Source organism: Sminthopsis crassicaudata, chromosome 2 (genome assembly GCF_048593235.1).
Source record: "Sminthopsis crassicaudata isolate SCR6 chromosome 2, ASM4859323v1, whole genome shotgun sequence".
NCBI classification, from domain to species: Eukaryota; Metazoa; Chordata; class Mammalia; order Dasyuromorphia; family Dasyuridae; genus Sminthopsis; species Sminthopsis crassicaudata.
The window spans coordinates 34,128,863-34,151,929 of record NC_133618.1 but is presented as its reverse complement, the minus strand read 5'-3'; the positions used below and the strand labels follow the sequence as shown (position 1 = coordinate 34,151,929).

The following is a 23,067-nucleotide window of genomic DNA, read 5'->3' as shown; positions in this document are numbered from 1 at the left end:
CTTGTATCCTCTTATGAACTTTCAACTTTTGTTGGGGTTTTTTTGGTTGTTTTCTTGGTGTTTCCTTTGGCAATTTCCCTAACTTCTGTTAACTCTCCCCCCACCAAGTCTCCCTCTCTCCCTCAAAGAGAACTCTCTCACTTGTAAGGAGTATAACCAAAACAAAATGCACTGGACACTGGCCTTCTGTACCTTTAGTCCACTACTTCATCAACCCATCCTATGGTAAGCAAAAGCTGGAAACAGAATGGGCCACCACCAATTTGGGAATGGAAAAAAAGTGACAGATAAACAGAAGGTAATAAATACCACTGTGCTGTAAGAGACCACAAATGAGGGATTCAGAGAAATGAGGGAAACCTGGCCAACACCACCCAGCAGGACAAGGTCAGTGAAAGGCAACAAAAGCCAAGGAGTGAGTAGAGCAGCCAAGCTGGGCTCCAGAGCAGGAAGGAGAAAACGTGCCTCCCGCCCTGCTTTTACTCCAGTAAGAAACATGTGCTATCTCTCCAACACAGGCAAGCCAGGCTTGGGTTCTGCGACAGGCTTTTTGCTTCATCATTACTGGCCTAAGGGAAGGCTCTTGGGCAAGGAGGGAAGGAAAGGATATATTTAGGGAAAGTGTGACTTTTAAAACAAGAGATAAACAAAATTACAAAATAAAACAAAAATGAATGTTCAAGCACTATTGTGACTTGAAACATGGGTGATTCCAAGTAACAAACCCTCACTTGGAGGAGGGCCTAGAACTTTTAGGAGGGAAGAAGATACTCATCTATTTCAAAATAAGTAGGGAACAACCATTCTGGAGAGTAATTTGGAACTAAGCTTGCCATTTAGAAGAGGGGGTAGGAGGAAGGGGTAGAAAAATTGGAACAAGCTTTGCAAGGATCAGTATTGAAAAATTATCCTTGCATATATTTTGAAAATAAAAAGATTCAATTAAAAAAATAAATAAATAAATAAATAAAGCTCAACCGGAGCAATGGATCCTGGAATCAAAACAACCTGAGTTCAAATTCAGCCCCACCCACCTCCTCATTGTGTGTCCCTGAACAAATCATTTAACTTGGCTGCCTCAATTTCTTTATTTATAAAGGAGATAATAAAAAAAAAACTATCTCCTAAGGCTGTAGTGAAAAACAAATGAGATAAATTAGTTAAGAAGTCAATGCAACGGACTTATCACATAATTTATTATTTATTTATTAGCAGTAGCATCAACACTGATTTTTTTTTTGTGATTCTATTTTTATTGAATGTAGTTAAAATATAATTCTGAGAAGGGTGCCACAAGTTTCAGGAGTCAAAGAAGTCCAAGATACAACAAAAGAAATCAGCATCTTTTGAATCTGGAGTGTGCCCTATTCTAGAAGAGACCAGCATGGAGACTTCCATTCAAGGCCGTCACAATCAAGACTTTCCCAAGACTAAGGCACAAATACGCATCACCAACAGGAAGAAGGTTCTCCAGGAAGCCTCCCTCCTCTGAAGACTAGGGAGGCAGAGCACCCCAGACCCAGACTACAGAAGCTCCCAGATGGACAGTTTCTGAATGAGCCAAGTGCACAGAGTCCACTAGGAACAGGCGCTCTGGCAGGTGTGGAGACCGTCACAGTCCATCACTTCACTCTGGCACTCTATCTGCAAGCTCTCACAGGAGTGGGATATTAAACAGCTTTGTTCAGACAAGTCCTCCCCCTTCAGAGAAGGCAGACATCAGGGGCTTAGCAGCTACATGGGAGGGGGCTTAGAGACCAAAGCTCCACCTGGATTAACTTTTCCTTTACTGAGTTGGCTTCCTTGAGCATCAGTCTCCTAGTATGTCAGACATTTGGCTGAATGACAAGGCCCCCTTTCCAAAGCCCTGCTATCAGGCTAAAATCTACGTGTGACCTGTCCATCTTCTCCAGTCTTTCTGTACCACACCCAACTCTTCACCCTCCCCCTGACCTCCAATCCGTTTTCCCACCTCCTCTCCTCTTCCCTTCCATTCCTACAAAAGCAGGCCCAGGTCTCCTCTGGCTTGAAGTCCCCTTCCTTGACCCTTCTATCTCTCCTTTCAGTCCTTTGCAGCTAAAGTCCCTACAAAAACGGTTCCGTCCAGCTCCTCTCCCCCTCTCTGGCTCTTGGGATCCCGTCAGTTCACCAAAGCTGCTCCTTCCAACATCATGATCTCTTTGTTGCTAAACTCCGTGGTTTTTTCTCAATCCTCATTTCCCTTCATTAGGCTACAGTTTTGATACTTAACTTGGGTCACTGTCTTGTCCCTTCTCTCTAGGCTTCCAGAACACCACTCTGGCTTCTCCTATCTCTGACCATTCTTTTTGAAACTCCTTCTATATCTCACCCCCTAACCATAGCCGTCCCTCAGGACCCTGTCCTGGGCTCTCCGTTCTTCTTCTATACTACTTTATTTCAACTCCCGTGGATTTAATGTGAAAAGTAAATTATATTTGTAAAGTTTTTTTTTCCATAGCTGAAAAACTTCAAATAAATCTTGACCAGTTATAATATTAAGCCAAATTTAATTAGATGCCACGATAAGAAAAGAATAACTCCAAGCCAACAGGAATCCATGTGAGGAATGGTGGGAAGACATTATTATTATTATGTTATTTTCACAGATGCTATAACTTGTCTACAAGAATAAGAACTGGGGGGAATCAACCCAGTGGTCCATGCTATCTTGACCAGCAGTAATTCAAAAACCACAAGACATGACGTCCAAGCTGTCCTCCCTTCAAACTTGGGTCCAGGTATTCTTGCTACTTTGAATGCCTAATTAGCTCTATTAGCTTCTGCTCCTGGTGCATGACCAGGGAGAGGAACTGCTGCATGCAGTGAGAGAGTAATGAAATATGAGACCCCGGAAGGGAGTCCTCTAATGGAAACTTTGAGCAGGAGGAGGAGTGAGAATGGGATTGCAGGGTACAAAGGTGGGCTCTGTAATGATGGGAGCTCATGGGAATTTCCACATTGCTTCTTGCAGGAGCCTGTTTCACTTATCCCAAGTGAATTCCCTTTTGGGAGTTCAGAATATTGTTTCTAACAATGATCATCTCCCATCTGATAACTCAAATCTACCCAGTCTGCCCCAGCTTTTCTGCTGACCTCCAACTACCTTTCAGATAGCTCAAACTAGCTGTCCAACAGAGAGCTTTAACTCAACCTGGCCAGCAGAACCCATTATCTTTCCCCAGCACATCCCACCCAAATATTACTACTCACACACAATTAGTGGACACATAACTAGTTCCTTCTTTCCCTTCCTTCTGTCCACATAAACTTGTAGGTGCTTTGCTCAAAGGAATGGTCTGGCAGTTAAATTTCTTTCATAATGACCTTGCCTTAAACTCAAATTTCTTTAGCTCCCATTGCTTGGCCAACAATAAATAGGTCTCAGCCCTGACTGATTCAGAATGAACTCAGATGGTTTCAGTTTGGGCCAGAAACCCAGAGGGTCTTATTCCTTCCTCCCAGATAGTTTTTTGTTCTGTTTTGTTTTGATTTAGCTTGTTCTGTTTTGTTTTGATTTAGCCTTCATCACTGAATGAGTGTGGCTTTAGTTCAAGACCCACTGAAAGCCTTTGTTTAAAAAGGCCATGATCTCCCACTGTATCCAGGGCCATCTCTAGTCCTCGTGATCTATGTCTGGCCACTGGACCCAGATGGCTCTGGAGGGGAAAGTGAAGCAGGTGACTCTGTCCAGCCTTCCCTCATTTAAATATAATTCACTTGCATTTTATGGTATCACATCTCTGACGAATGAAGGACAAACCATCAAGGCATTTGGTACTGGCTAAAATAGTGTAGTAGGTCAGTGGAGTGGGTTAAGTTCACAAGACACAACAGTCAATAACTATAGTAATCTATGTTTGATAAACCCAAAGACCTCACCCAGCTTCTGGGATAAGAATTCACTATTTGAGAAAAATTATTGGGAAAATCGGAAACTAGAATGGCAGAAACTAGGCAATGACCAACATCTAACACCCTATACCAAGATAAGGTCAAAATGGGTCCATGATTTAGATAAAGGATGATACTAGAAGCAAAATTAGGAAAGCAAGGAATGGTCTACCTCTAAGATCTGAGGAGAAGAAAGGAATTTATGACTAATATGGCGACCGCATTAACACCCTGGATACTTTAGTATCAGCTGGAGTCAGGATAAGCAAAAGTCCTTATTCTTGGTCTTTAGAGGTAGAAGTGAAGAGAGTGGACGTGTAGGATCTCTGTGGCCTCACCTCATCATCTCTCGCAGAAGTGACCCTGGCTAGTCTCCCTGCACCTCCTAGTCCCTCCCACAATTCTCTGTATACACCAAATGATTGGCCCTTCCCACTATCCTGTGCTGGCCCATTTTCCAAGCATATTCTTATAGAGTATTGTCCAATCGGTAATCAGCCTCAAGTGCTCGACTGTCCAACCTCAGTGCATTGACTTAAGAGTTTCAGCCCTTCACATCTCCTGCTTTCTTTTGTTTTAGAACACAGGTGGTCACGCCCTCCCTGACATCTCAGGGAGATGAAAAGCACCAAAGGGAAGTGGGGATTAGAACACAGGTGGTCACGCCCTCCCTGACATCTCAGGGAGATGAAAAGCACCAAAGGGAAGTGGGGATTGCTGAAGAGTCTTATTAGAAACACATATGCACAAACCCATCAGCATGGGAGGTATTACACAAGCACATAGCAATAATGCACAGGCTATAAGTGATGACTCTCCCCACAATCAGTGCAGGCTTGATGTGGTGTAACAAACATGAATTGTACATGCAAGTAGTGATACAAACAATATAAATCAACAGGGTCTTGTAAAAGATTTCCAGAAATCCTAGAAGGAGGGTAATGCAAACATCAGTCACACATACACCTTCTTCAGCAGCCAAGAGATAGTCCAAAACCAATCTAATGTCCATTGCTTCACGTGTCAGGGAATCCAATGATTCCCGCAGATTTTTAAATCCTGCAACAGTTTTATCATTTCTTAAGAAATCCAATGATTCCTGAGGGTTTTCAAGTCCTACAACAGTCTTATCATGTCTCAGGGATTCCAATGATTTCTGAGGGTTTTGAAAATCCAACAATTTTTGATGTCTAGCCCCACGTTGGGCACCAAACATGGCAACTGCATTACCACCCTGGGTACCTTAGAATCAGCAAGCAAAAGTCTTTATTCTTGATCTTTAGCAGTAGAAGTGAAGAGAGTGAATGTGTATGATCTCTTGTGACCTCACTGCGGAGTCCCTCTTGCAGAAGTCCCTCTGGCTTGTCTTACTCCACCCCTTAGTCCCTTCTACAATTCTCTGTAGACACCAAATGATTGGGCCAGCAGAGGATAGTGGGAAGGGCCATTTTCCAAGTGTATTCTTATACAGTATTGTCCAAACAGTAATTAGCCTCAAGTGCTCCATTGTCCAACCCCAGTGCATTGACTCAAGAGTTTCAGCCCTTCACAACTAAAAAAGAACTACAGAACATTATGAAATAAAATGGATAATTTTGATAATTTTAAATTTAAAAGTTTTTGTACAAACAAAACTAATGCAGCCAAAATTAGAAGGGAAATAAAACTGGGAAAAAGTTTTTACATCCAAGGAGTTTAATAAAAGCCTCATTTCTAAAAGCCTTTCCCAACCCCTCAATTCTGGTGACTTCTCTCAATTATTTTAGCTTGGCCAATACATAGCTTATTTGCTTGTTGTATCCCCATTAGCCTGTGAGCTCCTTGGGGGCAGGAACTGTCTTTTGCTGCCTCTGGTATTCCCAGAACTTAGCCCAGTGTTTGGCACACAGTAGGCACTTAAATCGATTGCCGACTGACCCTTTCAGCTCTAAAGTTCTATAATTCCATGTAAAGCTGTACTTATCTTCTTTACCCTCTATTTTCTGCCCCTATTTCCCCCAAATATCTCTCTCTCATGAATTTTATATTTGATCACATTTTTGTTTTGTTTGGAGGTTAATGATTTCACTAGCACGGCAGTGACTTAATCCATGTCCTGGAAAGGCAGTACCCAGGGTGTTAACGCCGTCGCCATATTAGTCATAAATTCCTTTCTTCTCCTCAGATATTAGAGGTAGACCATTCCTTGCTTTCCTAATTTTGCTTCTAGTATCAAGGTCCTCTTGATTTCAAGGCCAGCCTTTGGCCACTACATTTCCTTGAGTCCCAGTCTGCCAGGTCAATCTCCCAGCTCATCTATTCAAGAGGCTTCCTACTGCTCTTGGTATGAAAAAATAGGAACTCCTGTAGAGCCTGGTCTCAAGTCATCTTTTCAGTTTTATTGGACATTACTTCTCCTGGACTCTACAAACCAGAAAAAACACAGCTCCAGTCTCCTCAGCTCCATCCTGACCCTCCCTGCCTGGAATCTCCATCTCAGGTTCACTCTCTCCTGATCACCGCCCTTCCCAAACTAGCTTGTATTCTGTAAATGCTTATTTATGTCATTGTCCTCCCATGAAAATGGAAGCAAGCTTCTCTTGCTAGGAAGGAACATTTTTCATTCTCTGTGGACCCCACTCACCTCAGGCCTGACACACAACTGCTGGGTGATTTCTACCCCGCTTTTAGGGTTTACCTAGACTTTGGCTCAGACTGTAACAGAACTTTGGAAAGGTCAAAAGGTGACCCAGCCACGTGTAAGATTGTGAGTGCTAGCAGTTGGAAGGCAGGAGGGGAAATCCACAAAGACTTTCTGTGGAAGGAAAGCAGGTTCTAGGTCTGGCTTCTCTGGCCTAGAGTAAGGAGAGCACCATAAAAGCATGTTGGAAAGGCAATGTGGGACCATTCCGTAAAGCTTTCCAGCCAAACAGATTTGATACTTTGTCCTGAAGTGTGCAGGACAGAGCCCTGGGAGACGCCCAGGTTCTCTGGGGCCACTTACACTTTTTCTGTCCCTCTCTCTGTCCCTCAGCATTCCCTCAAGGGCTCTAGGTTTTCCTGACTGGGTCCTCCTGTTTCTTCCCAGCTTCCCTTGCTAGATTATCCACATCCCATAACCATGGGTATGTCCCAAAGCTCTGACCGGCCCAAGTCCTCTTCTTGACTCACTTTCTGGGTGACCTCATGAGTTCCCAAGAATTTAATGAACATCTCTATGTAAATGATTTCCAACCTATAAATCTCTTTCTGGATAAGGATGGTATCATCCTGGATCTCCAATTATGGTTTAGTAAATGCCACCTAAAGGGTCGCAGCTACACAACTGAAAAGACTCAGCAACACTAAGTCCTATAACTACTCCTAATCTCCCAAACCAGGAGTCTGATATTAAAATGCAACTTTCACACACTCAATAAAATGAAATTCTGAGGAATCCCTCATGAATCCCCTCATTTCTGACCAGATGATACAACCAACAATATACTGATTATCTTTTCCTTCCCCAATCCAAATCCAATCTTTCAACAACAGGTCTTTGAAGTAATCATAATAATCTTTTTACAAGTTCATTGTTTTGAGTTTGATGGCTCAGAGTGAATGTAAATAGCAATTCTTTCTGTTCTGGTCAGAAACTGAAGATCTGTATTAGACAAAAAAAAGACTTGTTCTAATGCTCAGGTCAGTTAGTTTATCTTCAAAAACTTAATGTGAAATAGTTTTAATATATGGGCTTAATAAAACTATATATTTAAGGCTTGTTCATCCTTGACTCATGACATCAGGAAGATGATGTCTTGACTGCAATTGAATTGGATTTAAGTGAGGCTGAGGCGGCAGTGCCAAACCTTGGTCTTTTTAAATTAAGATCTTCAGCCAGGTCTCAAGTTTGTCTGAGCCAACCCCCAGTCACAAAAGGCTGAATAAGAATTGAAGTTACACTCTTTGTTGTTGTTGGCTTGCATTTTGTTTTCTTACTCTTTTACTTTCTTTTTTTGATCTGATTTCTCTTGTGTAGCAAGATTATATAAATATGTTTATACATATTGGATTTAACTATATTTTAATGTGTTTAATATATATTGGAATACTTGCCATCTAGGGGAGAGAGGGGAAGGAGAAAATCTGAAACACAAGATTATGAAAGGGTCAATGTTGACAAATTATCCATGCATATGTCTTAAAAATAAAAAAAGCTTTAAAAAATTTAAAAAAAACAAACAATTGAGGTTAAAGGCATTGACTTTGCCTTCAGAAAAAAAAAAAAAATTCAGTCTTGAATAGCAAGAAGGCAGGGAAGGAGAGGGGAGGGGAAGGAAGACAAAGTAACCAAGCAGCTCGGTGGGTGATCTTGGTCCTTGCCCAAGGCCTTTGAATCCTTTTAACAATAAGCACTGTAATACCATTTAGTGACCAAGTGACTTCTTACTATATTTAGGACATAATTCTAAATTCTGGGAAGGGTGTAAAAATGAGTAACACTTCATAAATAAAATCACAGAAGTGTGAGAAAAATGATGAATCCAGAAGCACAGAAAGACTTCACTGAAATGATGCAAAGTAAAGTAAACAAAGATTTAAAATAAAAAACAAAACACCATCAACATAAACAATCACAAAAAGCTCAGGACCATGGCCAATCATCAGAATTGAATGCTATGAAACTGTAATAACCCATAAGCCCTAAAGAAGAGATATGAGAAACTAATTTCACTTTGGGGGCAGAGGTGGAGTACTAACTGGTACAAAGCTCTTTCTACAATACTAGACTTTGTCAATATGTTGATTAGTTTTGCTGAACAACTTTCTCCCATCTCTCCTCCTTTGTTGTAAGAGATGGCTCTCTGAAAATGGAAGGAATAAAAGATACATTAGGAAATCTGTCAATCAAATGTAATTTTTTCTAAGTCCATGAAAGGTACAGGATTCCATGAGACTTCATAGAAGAGAGATCCTATTTGAAAAGAGGAAAAAAAAAAGATACTAAAGGAGGTTGCATTTAGACTAAGTAATGAAAAATGGGCAATATTTTGCTGGGGGAACTAGGTATGTAGAGGGCTGAATTCTATACCTAAAAATAGAATACTAGCTACGTTGGGGGATATAGCTTAATAGATTCCTCAATACTAACACAGTATCAATTTTCGTTAGTTTAGCATTCAAAGCCCCTAATCTGAACTAAGTAGGAATGAAAAGAGAACAGAATTGAGAGATCCCAGATGAAGAATTTATAGATCTTTCCAACTGACTGAATGTAATGAAGTGGATAGAAAGGAATAACACATTATTTGCAACCAACTTATATCTGGTCTCAGTTTTCTGTAATGCCATACCCAACCCAAGCAAAATTAAATTATTTCAGAAAGCTGCTACTATCTGAATATTGCTTGAAGATTTGATTTGGCCAACCCAATAATAAATTCAAATAAATCAACAACTATTTATTAAGCACCTACTATGTAACAGGAGGGTATGTAGGTGACTTGTACACAGAGTATCCAGTCTGAAGTCAGAAAAACTGCTGTCCCAACGTTCCTATCTGACCTCAGACATTCGGGCTCCTTGTGTGACCTTGGCTAAGTCACATCTGCCTCAGTTCCTTACCTGTAAAACAAGCTAGAAAAGGAAATGGCAAATCATGCCAGTCTTTGCCAAGAAAATTTCGACAGGAGTCACAAGGAGTCAGATAGGACTGAAATGAGTGAACAGTGACAACAGTGTGCAAGGCACTATGGTAGGCACAGGCCCTGTCCTCAGGGACCAAGGACCATGAAGAATATACACAGTTCTGAGGTCTGCTCTCCTACTCCTCTTCAACAAAAGGAAAATAATTGGGAGACATTGAGTGCTACAAGCTGTCTTCATAAAACAGAGCTGCCCGGAAAGAGTCTACACACCCTAGCCATTATGTTAACTGGCAGGCCAACCTACCAGGAGGGAAGAACGTGACATCCAAGCAGGAGAATAAAATGTCTACATGCAAAATATTGCCTATTTGCACTGGATCTGTTCCAGAACCACTCACCCCACCTTCAGTACCCACCACACACCTGCCATAAGAGACACTGCCTGGGTGAAAAGGCAACAACCTCTCACTTCCCCAAGGGCCCTCCCAGAAGGCAAGCAGCTGAGACCCCTGCCCCAAGAGGCTGCCGGAGCGGGACCTGGGCCAGCACAAGCTTGCCAGCTCAAACCAGGGTAAGGCTCTACCCAAGTCAGTCATAGTAAGTGAGCCTATGCAGGAAATGCAATATTAACAAGGATAATATCCTTAAAACTGACTTAAGTCACTTTTTCATGAAAGTCTGGGCCCTACTTCGAGGTCCTCCAAAAATAACCAAGAATCAAGTCAGTAATCTTACAAAATCTTTCCTCTCCCACAAGAATACATTTGGACTTTGTCTCCATTTCTTATACAAATGGAAATCAGGAACAACAGACAGATAAAATCCACAGGCCACGGAATTTGAACCCAACTTCCTCTTCTACCAAAATCTGAACCAACCTAATGTAGGAAAAAAAAAAAAAAAATCTGGATTTCCAATTCTTGCCTTCAAAGAGCTCAGAAGAAAATGCCTGATGAGCTTAAAACTATAAACCCATAAACAAGTCACCTTCCTCCTTTTCTGGTGGAGGGAGCGAAGAAGTGCCCCACAGTACAAAAGGAGACAGCAAGTTCCAGCTGCCTCCCAACTCCATGGCAAACTGTTCCTGTATTTTTAAGCAAGATCATGGGACTAAGTTGTACAGCACTTCCTACATGGCTGGATCCCAGGTTAAAAGATAGTTGTCATACTTCTTTGGTGGAGCTGAAGAAAAAGGGGAATAAGCATTTATTTGTACAGCACCTACCACATGGCCAAGAGCTTTACAAACATTACCTCATTTGATCTTTGCAGGAGGTGGGAGGAAAGAAGGTGCTGTTATATTATCCCTATTTTACAGCTGAGCAAACTGAGGTAAGCAGAAGACAAATTAGCTACAGAGGATCACACAACTGGTACAGATGGCACCAAATTCAAAAGGAGATACAAGCACTTGCATCAAGATCCCTCTGCTTCTAGTCCTGGGACCTTAGGAAATGGTCCAAAGCCATTTACATGAGGCCCCATCAGGGGTGCTTTCCTCAGGCTTCCAAAACCTCAAGTCCCTGTTCTGGATGTCCTTGGCAAAAGCACAGAAACCTTTCAAAACACACTTTAAACTTTTCATGTGAGGATTTTAACAGGTCCACATATCAAGAGCATCTGGTTCCAGCTCTCTGTGGTGTCTCTCAAAAACATACTCCAACTCTTCAGGTCACCCACTGGCATCTTTTTAGTTTTTAAAAAGGCTGATTTATGCTTCTAAAAATGCCATCATCACTCAACTAATAAGAATTACAGTCTTCCTACTTAACCACATCAAAAAGCTGAAAGCTGGGCTCCTCCTGCAGAAGCCAGGTATACCATCCAAACTACAATAATTTATTGGGCTTTGCCCCGTTTTACAGCTTTGTGAATCCTATTCTCTCTTTTCTAAGAATTAAAGGAACAAAGAGGGGGGAAAAAAAAAAGTACAACTCAGAAGACAAAAGGTTTCTACTTTCTTCAATGAATAGTTAAGAGAAAAAATGACTGACAAAATGCAATCTCTAAAAAACCCTAAAAAGGCTATATGTATGTAACAGGTATCGAATATGATCAAAAGTATACATCTAAAACCAAGCACGAACCTTGTTTGTCATGGAGAATCATTAAAAGTTTTCCCAGTAAAAATGAGGTCAAACCAGAATGACCCTCCCCTTTACTACTGTCTGACAGGTACAGAAATGCTAGCTAAATTATAAGACAAAAGAACAAAATTAAAGGTCTGAACATGAAAGAGAAAACACATTTCCAGAGGAGAGGAAATGCTTAAGGAAAAAACCTAGAAAATCAGTGAAGAAGCCTATTAAAGACTATTAATACCTTAAGGAAGGTAGTCAGATACATAAATCAGTACAAGTCATCAACATTTCTGTAAACACAAATAAAAAGAGAAATTGCAAGCAAAATAACTACAAAATGCATTAAAATTGTAACCAAACCAAATGATCTGCAAGACTTCTGTAAATAAACCTACAAAATACTATTTATATAGAAATAAATAAGGATTTCAAAAAGTTATTCACTGTGCATGATTGGGACTTGCCAATATAATAAAAACAATGATATCAAAATTAATTCACAGATTTAGCCCTATAACACAATCACATAATCAAAGGAATGCTTTTTATAACTAAACAAAATGAAATGTGTTTGAAGGAAAGGTCTAGAATTTTAAGAAAAATGAGGAAAAAAAATGTATGAGTAAAGGGAATGTAGCATCACCAGATCTCAAACCATAACATAAAACAGCACTCATAAAACCTTTTGGGTTCAGGGAAATAGGACAGACAGACTGACAGTTGGTTGTTATATTTTGTTCTCAAAGACCAAAATGACATCCCTGGCTTGGAGCATTTCTGACTGTGGTGAAGCAGGCTGATAACGAGTCAAGATCTCCCACAAGGAGAACAGAGACCTCTCTAATCAGCATAGCTCACACTCATTTGAAGCTCCCGTCATTTGTTTTTTGCTCACAGGGCACACCATGCTGGGTAGTCCTGGGCCAGCGTCTCCAGAGTCTCACAACCAATTCCAATCTTCAGCAAGACCTGGACAGCATCCTTAAATCACTCCTCCTGACTTCCATGTGAGTTCTCCAGAAAGCAATCTTTTAGGCAAACATGCATTTGGTGATCAAACAACCTGGCCATGCTGGGCAATTCAGCTCAAGAAAGGACCTCAGTGTCCCGAACCTCACCTTGCCAGAACCTTCCTAAGACAAGGTTTCCAGCATGATGCTTGTACACGGTCCAGGTTTCAAAGGCACATGACAAGGTCAAAGGCTCTGCAGTTTGGGAGGCAATCTACCTTCTCCCCATCACGCTCCTTCAGAAACTCAATTAGTTCTGGCAATGAGCGCATCAACCTCCCGGAAGAAGGTGCACATCCCTGGAGAGCGTACTGCCAAAGCCAGGGAGCTTATCGACTGCATTCCCAACTTCACCTGCTGCAGCCAGCAGCTCCAATGGAGCCAAGAGATGGTGTGGTGCTGGCTGGGGGAGCACACAGTCTGTGGGCTAAATGAGCCCAATGGCAGAGTTGGTCCAGGCTCTGCTGCACCACGGGTACCACCATTCACCAACACACTACCGTGGTCTGGGCTTGCAGCCTTTTCAAGTGGAAGAACTTGCCATCAGGGAGGCAGCAGATATCTGTTCTCGGTGAAGGTACCGTGTAATGTGCTCTCCTGGCAGTTACAATTACTAGTCTGTCCTAGACCCACCAGAGTACCTTTGACCATGTCCTTTGCAGTGTGAGCTCTACCCGGCTCGCCTCCTCTGAGGCCTTCTAAGGTCTCTGGCCACAATCTCTTGAATCTATAGCTTAATAACCGGTAACATGCTCAAGAACAGCCACGTGTAATCTTAAAAGCCTTTATTATACCTACTCACATAATGCCCTGACTGATGCCCTGACTTGTGGGTTCCCGAGTGAACACCTGGTCAGAAGACCCATGTGTTCACTACCAAAACCCTTACCTCTTTTGGCTACCCATCTTGGCTTGGCCACCCAGGCTAGGGAGCCAGGGTGAAGAACGCCAGATTAAAGAGAGCGGTTGCTGCCTGCAGTGGGCTTACATAGGGCCTGTGAGGTCACACACACAGCCAATCAGCGAGAGAGTCACCCATTAAGAAACTATCTCAATATGGCCAGGATCCCGCCCAAGGGCAGTCCTAATATCCACAGAAATTACTTCAGGGCCTCAATCTCCCGATGCACTGTGTCCGCCCATTTAAAGGGCCCTTACAGTACCGGACCATGTGGCTGAAGCCATCAAGCTGAAAGCCTGGGAATGTGCTCGGAACCCCGTTCGCTGACAGCGCTCCAGCACTCGAGGGCTGCCCCAGGTCCAGGACCAGGCAAGCAGGCCATCAGGGAAGTCATGGGAGATTCTGATGAGCTTCTCCAAGAAACTCAATTCTGACAAGCCCTCATGACTGACGGGCTTCAAACTCCCATTCTGCTCCCAGCATTTTGTTCTCTAGCAAACACCATGTACCTCCACTCTTTCTGAAGCCACTCTGGCTCTCAGGTAAATGAGGTGAAAGACTGGCCTAGTAAGCAGGACTCCAGCCAGAATCTTGCCAACGATGACTAAGAGAGAGGATGGACAAAGGGATGGATGGATAAAGAACAGAAAAATAGAATGAACTAGATAAGGTAAAAACAGATGCACACCAAAACAATAACCTAGTGTTAGATGAACCCAAGAACATATACTTCTTAGGGAAAGACTTAGCTTGGGACAAAACTTTTTGGTTTTGACAAAGCTTTTGATAAAACTATACTTAGACCATCATCTTACATGGCATATAATACATTCAAAATGGATGTTATCTCCATGTAAAAATATCATAGCATCAAGAGAAAAGGATAAATCAGGACTCTTTTACAATTGTACTTAGTGAGAATTATTTAACCAAAGAGAAAACATTGGAAGATAGCCAACTATCATCACCAAAGTCACATATTCAAAATTCTAAAGGGCTAAAACTCTTGAGTCAATGCACAGAGGTCAGGACAATCAAACACTTGAGGGTAATTACCAATTGGACAATATTCTATAAGAACATGCTTGGAAAGTGGCCCTTCCCACTATCCTATGCTGGCCCAATCGTTTGGTGTACACAGAGAATTGTGGGCGGGACTAGCCAGATGGACTTGGGGCATAGACCAGAAGGTGATGTCTTGGAGATCCTAAGTGTCCCTTCCCCTTGACTTTTACTGCTAAAGACCAAGAATAAAGACTTTTGCTTATCCTGTCTCCAGCTGATTCTAAGATATCCAGGGTGCTAATGCAGTCATCACACAATAGAAACTATATACAATAAACAACAGAATTTTTCATATTAAGAGATCAAAAGTTTTAAGTTTTCAAGAGAAATGCAAATAAACAACCATGTGAAAACATGCCACAAATCACAGATACTAAGAAAAAATTAAAACTAAAGTAACTAATGTTTTGCCTCAAACCATGCAAACTGACAAAAATGTCAAAAGACAAAACTAGTCAATATTGGAGGAACCAATGGTAAAGCTGTGAATTGGCCCAACCACTTTGGATAGCAATAAGAGCTCTGCAGGGTAAAGGGACTGAACTATCAGTATCTCAACTCAAAAATCACACTGTGGGGCTTACTCATCCCAAAGAAGGCAAAGGCAGAAGCAGCGAGCGGTCCAACACTTGCCACTGGTGAAACACTGCAGTGGCAATGAACCTAAAATAGAGTAAATTCCCCTTCCTTGGGGAAACGGCTCAAAACAAATCTGTGACATTAATATGAAACATTTTAATAATATGGTAAGAGGACTAACAAAGAGTTCAGAAAAAAACTGTACATACTCAAGCTGAACAAAATAAGCAGAGCTAAGATCACAACATGCACAAAGCAGTAAGGTAAATGAAAATATCAGTAAAAGAAAGGCCTGAACACTTCTCCCACTGCATCCCGGGCCATATCCAGACATCCTGATCTCTATCTGGCCACTGGACCCTGATGGCTCTGGAGGAGAAAGTGAGGCAGGTGACTTTGCCCAGCCCACCCTCTTGCTTCTCACAGCATCACCTCCCATATATCACTGTCTTCTTCATGGTCCTCTTCACAAAGGAAGAGCAAACAAATGATTTCACTCTCAAGTAATAAGGCAAGGCGTCATTACTTAACTATGAGGCAAAGGGATGATGGAGAATCCATGAAATAGTTTTGTTTAATTGTTCTTTTTGGACACAAGGGAGAGTTCAATATGGATTGGGAGAGGAGGAAGCAGCAAAATGACATGTGAAAACAAAAGGCATCAATAAAACCTTTAATAATAAGGCAAAATTGCAAACAAATTTTTAATTTTTAGTCAACGGCATTCTTTTGCCTTCTCTTGACTGAGAGCACTGCATGTATCCTCAGCCCCTCAACTCTTCTCTTCCAACGTGTTTTTAGGTGCACACATGCACACCCAAGCATATGGGTCTTGGCCCTCTTGAGCATGGATCCCCTTCTCAGAATGTTTCCAAAAACATAAAATGCATCGAATTGCAAAGGAAACCAATTATGGAAAACATCAACAACAAAATTTTAAAGCCAGTTCCCAGGAATCCCTGGGGCTCCATGAACCTCCTCTGGCACAGCCTCTACTCCTCTTGTTATGTTCATTCTCGCCTCCCAAATTTCTATCTCCAGCCCAACTCCAAATGGAGCAAGGCATCTAGAAGACCAATGTCCAACCCAGCCAACCCACTTCCCCCTCATCTATAAAAGGAAGGGGCTGGACTACTTCTGAGCCTCCTGGACATAACACTTGCAGTTAGTCCAACTCAATGTATCTAATTATGTTTTTCCTCCTTCCTGACTTCTCTCTGGTGTCAAAGGTATAATGGAAAAGCATTTGCTTTCCCCCTCCACCCACACCTGCTTCCCACACCCTCTTCCATCTGCCCGTGATGCCGGCCACCTCAGCTCCTGTACTGCAGTCATGCCCCAAAGTCCCCAAGGCAAGAGGAGAAAGCACAAACCCCTCTAACCTGGCATTCAATCTGAGGGCCTTTTCACTTCTCCCTCTACTCACCGACAGGACCCTCCTTGACAGGCTCTAACTCCTTCTACATTCACTTCTTAGCCCTCCTCTCAACCTTGAGCCAAAATCCCATTCCAACACCTTCTGTGACTGACTGACTCACTGGATCATTCTGGCCCCCATCCTCCCTGAATTCCTGGGGCTTGTTTACGCTAATAATTGTCCTCCTAATTATACCAGGTACTCCTTGTGACGCATTTTGCTCTGCTGTCCTCTAATTACTTCACCCTTTATAGGTGGCTCTACCTCCATTTCCCCAGATACACAGCAAACTCCTCCAGGACAGGTACTATCACTGATATTTCTGTTTTTGTCTTGGTATGTCACAAGGTGTTTAGTAAAGGAAAAAAAGCAAAGGGCTTATTATCAGCTGTACAAATGAATATCAGAAAAAATATACATTGTAGAAAATGACCAAGATAGTTTAAGTATTTTAATAGCAGTACTTTGGTCCTCTCAAAGAAAAAGCCATTGGGGTTTTCTCCCCACTTAATCGTAACTAGCATTTACAGCATGTTTTAGGTTGGCAGAGTACTTTAGAAATATCTCATTTAATGCTCAACAACCCTGAGAGGTATTAATATGATTCTCACTTTACAAATAAGGAAAGTGAGGCAGGGTTTCAGTGTCCATCCAGGGTCATACAGCCAGTAAGTGGTGGCTCTTGTCCACTCCAAGCTCAGCACTATCCCCAGTACCACTTAGCTGCCTTTTCCTTAAAGTCCTTTACAAAGGTCTCATTATGGCCCCCAGGTTATTGACCACAAGCTGGAGTTTTCAGTACAATCCCAACCATCGGCTAAGGCCAGCCTATCTAAATATAGAGAAGCTCGTCACCTCCGGGCCAGCCCCGGGAATGAGCTCTTTGGCCGTGGCAACACATGAAACAACAACACAACTATGGGGCCCTGTTCTGCTTTGCAGTGGAAGGAAAGGCAGAGGGCACTGGGCAGTCCAGTCTGGGGATCAGCTCGAAACAGGAGCTTAGCTAACCCCTGCCGAGAGAGGGAAACGGCCTCAGAGGGCAGAGTCAGGCACAGAGAAGATACAGAAGAGACAGGGTGACGTTTATAATGGGGACTTTTTTTTTTAATTTCTCAATGTTGAGAGAGGGAATAAATTCAGGGTTAAAAATAAAGTACAGCTGAATTTTTTGGTGGACAATGAATTTAGTTCCCCTAGCTCTCAGTACCACTACCACCTGAGGCAGGGAAGACTGCCACTTGACATTCTCAATATAAAGGAGACCAGAAGGTGATAATGTGATGGAGGAAGTGAGTTAGAGCTTCAGATAAGGCCTCTGGGCTGCCCCTGGTATCCTTAAGATGGCAAGCAAGCTCAAAGAAGACCCTCAACCCTCTGGGGCAAACTCGAGGTGGGCTACGGACCAAAGAGCATGCTCTCCACTTCTGAGCAATACCCACAGCAAAGATGGTCAACGGTCATGTCATAACTTAGATTCTGCAAGGTCCTGATCATTGCAAGGAATGAAGTTATCAAACACATTCATCTTGCACTAATCGAAGTCCTAATTACATAAAATACAGTAAATAGTTCCAGCCCAATGGGAAAATACTGTATCAATTTGAATAATACAACCACGGAGGGATTCATTAGTCACACTAATTGGGACCTGGCTATGCTAATTAGGGAAATAACCTGTAGTACTATAAAACCTAAGGGAGAAATGATTATATGGTTGGGGAAATGACAGATCAATGATTAAGTTAAATCATTTTAAACCCAAAGTTATAAATGAAACAGAGAACTCTCAATTTAAACCAGCATAAAAGTCATTTATATGTTTAATGCTAAAGAATATACTTGTTCATCTGGATGTTCTCCATGGGAAAGGCCACGGAGGGAAAAAACCCTAGTGTGAATCTCCTCCTCACAGAACATTCCTGATGCAAGAAAGACCTTTTATAGAGTACAAAGCTCCCAGAACTGAGCTGACCCAGCAAACCCAGAGCAGAGGACTAATAAAATCAGCAGAATATGAGTCTGAACTAAGGTCATCTAACCTTAGATCTGTGCTCCCTCCTTCCACCATATTCATGCGGGCAGTGCGGTGCCTGAAAGCAGGCTAACAGCTCCCCGGACGGTCCCAATCTCAGTGCACCCAGGAGCTGTGTGCTTTGTAAATAAGCCCCTACTGGAGAGCAGAGAGACCAGGACTGAAATGGACCTGGTGTGTGACCATTTGAGTCTTGGCTTCCTCCTTTGGATCCACCCCACAGAATCCTTGTAAGGATAAACTAGGATGATCTTGTACATAAAGTACTTTTTGCCCCTTAAAGAATCGTATAAACATCAAGTATTGTTCAGAGAGCAAGTAATCTGATGAGTCAGAGCAAGATACTATAGAAACTTTCTGGCAAGTGACAGGGTGAATATCATACTACTCATGGTATTTAGCTGCACACTTTGTTTCTACCTCAGGACATTTTATTTGAGTCCAGCACATCCACTTAAGCTCAAGTGGCTCTGGGCTCACAAAGCACAGCCCAAACTTCTTCACACCCTACCTGACTCTTACAGGCCAGCAGGGTGACGCTACAATTTTGGAATAACTCCATGATGGACTCACACAAGGAATTTCCAAATACTTCGCAACCACCCAGCTTGTCCAAGTCTCCTGACAGCTGCAACAATAAGGCGAAGGTGCGGGGGAAGACAGGGAACATGGCAGCTTCTTTTCCAAAGGTCAAAAGCAAGTGGCCTTACAGCAACACAGAGCGGGCAGTTAACTCTGATCACCAGTCCCAGTGCCTACTCGCCACCACATAGCTCTACACAAACCCTTATTGTCTCTCAGGCCCACGTTTTTTTTCCACAAGAAAGATCCTGGCCCTAGAAGGAAGATCCAACAACCATTATAAAGCCACACGTGTGCTTTAGCAAGAAAGGGAGGCAAGTATATAAATAACAAAGCGCTGGGCCCGGAGGCAGGAAGACTTCCTGAGGGCAAATCTGGTCTCAGACACTTCCTGGCTGTGTGACCCTGGCCAAGTCACTTCATCCTGTTTGCCTTAGTGTTCTCATCTGTGATGAGCTAGTGAAATGGCAAACCACTCCGTATTTCTGCCAAGAAAATCCCAGATGGGGTCACAAAGACAGCCAAAAAATTAAAAACATAAATAACAACAATACAATGAGGACATGTTTAACAGTGCTGGAAAGCAGTGATGGGGAATGGGACTGAGTGCTGGTGAGGCAAGGTGGCCGAGATTCGGTGCTACCAGAGGGGGAAAAACCCAAACTCCTCGGGAGCCCCAGTCTGCTCTCAGTTCTGAACCAGACTGGAATAAGTCTTGCAAAGTGCAGAATTTAGAAACCTACCCAATCCCTATTAGGAAAAGCTAGAGAACAAGATCAGGAGAGTTTATCCCTTGGCCTAAACAAGTTTTAGTTGCCTGAATTTTTAACAAGCTATCACTAACTGGGAGTCCACTGGCATGGCCCCATCCCCAGGATCCTCATGGAACAAATCCCCTTGTTCAAGCCCCATTTTCCAAGGAGTTATAACATTCCCAAAGCAGGCACAATCCGGGCTTATTTTCAGCATCTCTATCAAGATAACGAAGGGAGTATGTTCTTGGGAAAGAAGACTCAGTGGGAAAAACTCTGCTTTCTGGGAAACCACGCGAACAGGCAGAAAACAATGGTCTAAGCCCCGGCGCTAGATCTCCTAACACCTTCACTGCCCAGGCAAAGTGCCGGTCTCCTCAGGTGCCCACGCTGACCGGGCAGAGTCCGCTTAAAGCAGCCCCTTCCTAAGAGGCGGCTTTTTACTAAGGTCACTACTACTAGCAAACAAGCTAAGAATAAAAGGCCCAAACATTTTGCCTTTTCTAAAGGAAAACCAACTGTCACACTCACTGTCCTTAAAGAGACCTGCTCTCCAACACAATCGGCCACCGCTCCCCTTTCCAGGGCACCTCCCGCACAAACCATCCCTCCCCTTACTCCCTTTACGAATGACTTCAGAGCTCAGTCAGTGACTTTTAAAGATCCGTGTAATTATTCAAGAGGTTCCAAAAAGCCACTTTGCATCTCCGAAGTTTTAAACAGACTGAACACCTCAATCTCCGTCCTCTCTACTCGGACCCGAGAAGTTACAATTACCGAGGAAGGGGAGCCCCGAGGGCCGGGGAGGAGACCCGTCCCGGCCGAGGAAGAGGCAGGCGGCAGAGGGGGCCCTCTCCTGGAGCTCCGAGCAGTCTTTGGGGGACCAAAGCAAGGGCGAAAGTGGCCGAGGCGCTGCTGGAGCCGACCCGCTCTCCGAGCTCCACCTCGAGCATTCGTGGCAAAGGGGAGGGCAAGGGGCTGTGCGTGCCCCAGGAGGAGGAGAGGCTCCCAGTGACCGGGAGGACTCCCGGGGTCACGAGCTGGGAGCACCAGGCCCCTAAGTTGGGGGGGACCTTCCCGGTCTCGGGGCTGCACAGCCCGGCCAGGAGCACGGGGCGTACCTGAGCCCTCCCTCCGAAAAGGGCTACACCTAAGATGTGTCCGGGCCTCCCAGTAACCAGGGGCAAAAAAGGCCCCGGAGCCCCGCAGGCAGCCCTGGACGCGGAGGCCCGCGAGGCGGGAGCCAGCACACGCGAGAAGCCCCCAGAACGGGCCTGGGCGAGCTCGGAAAAGGGGGGCTGGAAGCAGCAAGAAGGGGTGTCCCGGCGGCTGGCCCGAGGCAAAAAGGAAGGGAGGAGGGGGCTGCCGGAGAGGGCTGGCCGGTCCCTAGAGAAGGAACTCACGAGCCCCCAAGCACTTCCAGAAAAAAATGGGGGATCCGCCCGAAGACCCTGAGGGGCGCCTCTGTAGAGGTGGGAGGGCGGAGGGGGACGGTGCTCCCCCACCAGTCAGGTCCGGGCCCGACGCGGACGCGCCCCGGGCCGAGGGGAGGGGGCGGAACCGTCAGCAGAGCCGGGCTGAGAGAGGCCGGCTCCGGAGGAGGAGGGCCGGAGCCCAGACATTAACAAGGGACGCGTCCCGAGAAGGGAGCCCCTCCTCCAGCGCGCCTCCAGGCTCCCCTGCGGCCCCGTCCGAGCCGGGAGCTCCCCGTCTCTCCCACCCAGGCTCCGGGTCGGCCGCCCCCCCCCTTTCCCCATTCCCAGGGTCGCGGGCGGGCGCCCCCCCTTCCCCACTCCCAGGTTCCGAGCTGGGCGCTTCTCCCCTCCCCCCCGGGTCTGGGCCAGGCACTCTTCCCCCTCCCCGCCCCCCGCAGGGAGCCCCCGCCACACACAAACACCCAGCCCGCCACACCCCTCGCTCTCCCCCTCAGCCCCCGGGCCCGGCCCGCGGCGCTCGTACCCTGGCTCTGCAGGATCTCGTGCTTCAGGCCGCCCGTGTAGTCGATGAGCTCCTCCAGGCCGCGCTCGCACAGCTGCCCGTAGCCCGAGAACTTGTGCAGCACCTTCTCCAGCTCCCGCTCCACCGTCACGCACTGATCCATGCCGGGTCGTCCCCACGGCTCGGGGCCCCGCTCCGGCTCCTCAGCGTCTCCCGCGCGGAGGCAGCGGCGGCGGCGAAAGCTGTGGCGGCGGGGGCGGCTCAGCGGCGGCGACGACGCTGACGGTGCCCCGGGCGGGCCGCGTCCCCCGGCTCCATGACGCCCCGGCCGCGGTTCGGCCCCAGCCCCACGCGCGCTGCTACTGCGGCTGCGGCCGCCGCCGATTGTTTTTGTTTTCACTGGAACCGACCGATGACCTGGTTCTCTCCCGGGCTGCACCAAGCGCCGCCGGCCCGAGGGGGAGGGCGGGTAGAGAGCGCTTGGTCGCGGGCCGTACCAAACGGGGCGTCCGCGGGAAAGAAGGGGGGGGCCGGAGAGCCCACAGAGAGCAGCGGCCCGGGACTCAGGCAGTGCCGAGCGCGGGGTTGGCCACGCGCAGCCGCGGTTAAAGCGTGGGCCGTACCACAGGAGGCGAGCGACGGGAGAGGAGGGAGAAACCACCGGACACCCCCGCTCTTGCCAGGCCAAAGGGCATGCGTAAAGAAAAAGGGGGGGGGGAGGCTCCGATGCGGCTCGAATCCAGTGGGAAACGGCTTCTAACTCCTCCCCCGGGGACGACGTGAGAAGTAACCAATGGCCCGGTGCCTAGAGAAAAGGCTACGTCATGAGGGAATCTTCTCCAATCCAGCACCGCAACATCAAACCTCCCCCAATCCGGGTCGAGTGGGCCAAACCAACCGACACGCTGTCGGAGGGGGGAAAAGCGATCCCGGGAAGGCAAAAGCAACACCGCCCCTTGCTTAAGGAAGCTTGTGCACCACGTCTCAACTCCTTTTCTATTTCCACCTAGCTAGGATCAGGACGGAAGTGGCCTACCTGGCCAGGGCCCGTTGGTGACCGAGGCCCCGCCGCCTCATGCGACCCTACCAACCGTCCTGGGATGGAAAGAGACCCCTGGAGATTGGCTCTCCAGCAGGAGCAAGCCAATGGCTTTTATTAGTCATTGTGATTAATTAGTGACCTTAGAAC

General features: G+C 45.4%; 1 protein-coding gene across 1 annotated transcript in view; it reads right to left on the bottom strand.

Annotated features, from left to right (window-relative positions):
- RMND5A (required for meiotic nuclear division 5 homolog A) overlaps positions 1-22,443 on the bottom strand; it is a 62,364-nt gene extending 39,921 nt beyond the window's left edge. Inside the window, exon 1 of the mRNA XM_074285673.1 lies at positions 21,900-22,443. Within this exon, the coding sequence (XP_074141774.1) occupies positions 21,900-22,041 (142 nt within the window). The 5' untranslated portion in view covers positions 22,042-22,443. The remainder of the gene's footprint in view (positions 1-21,899) is intronic.
- Between the last annotated feature and the right edge of the window lie 624 nt (positions 22,444-23,067).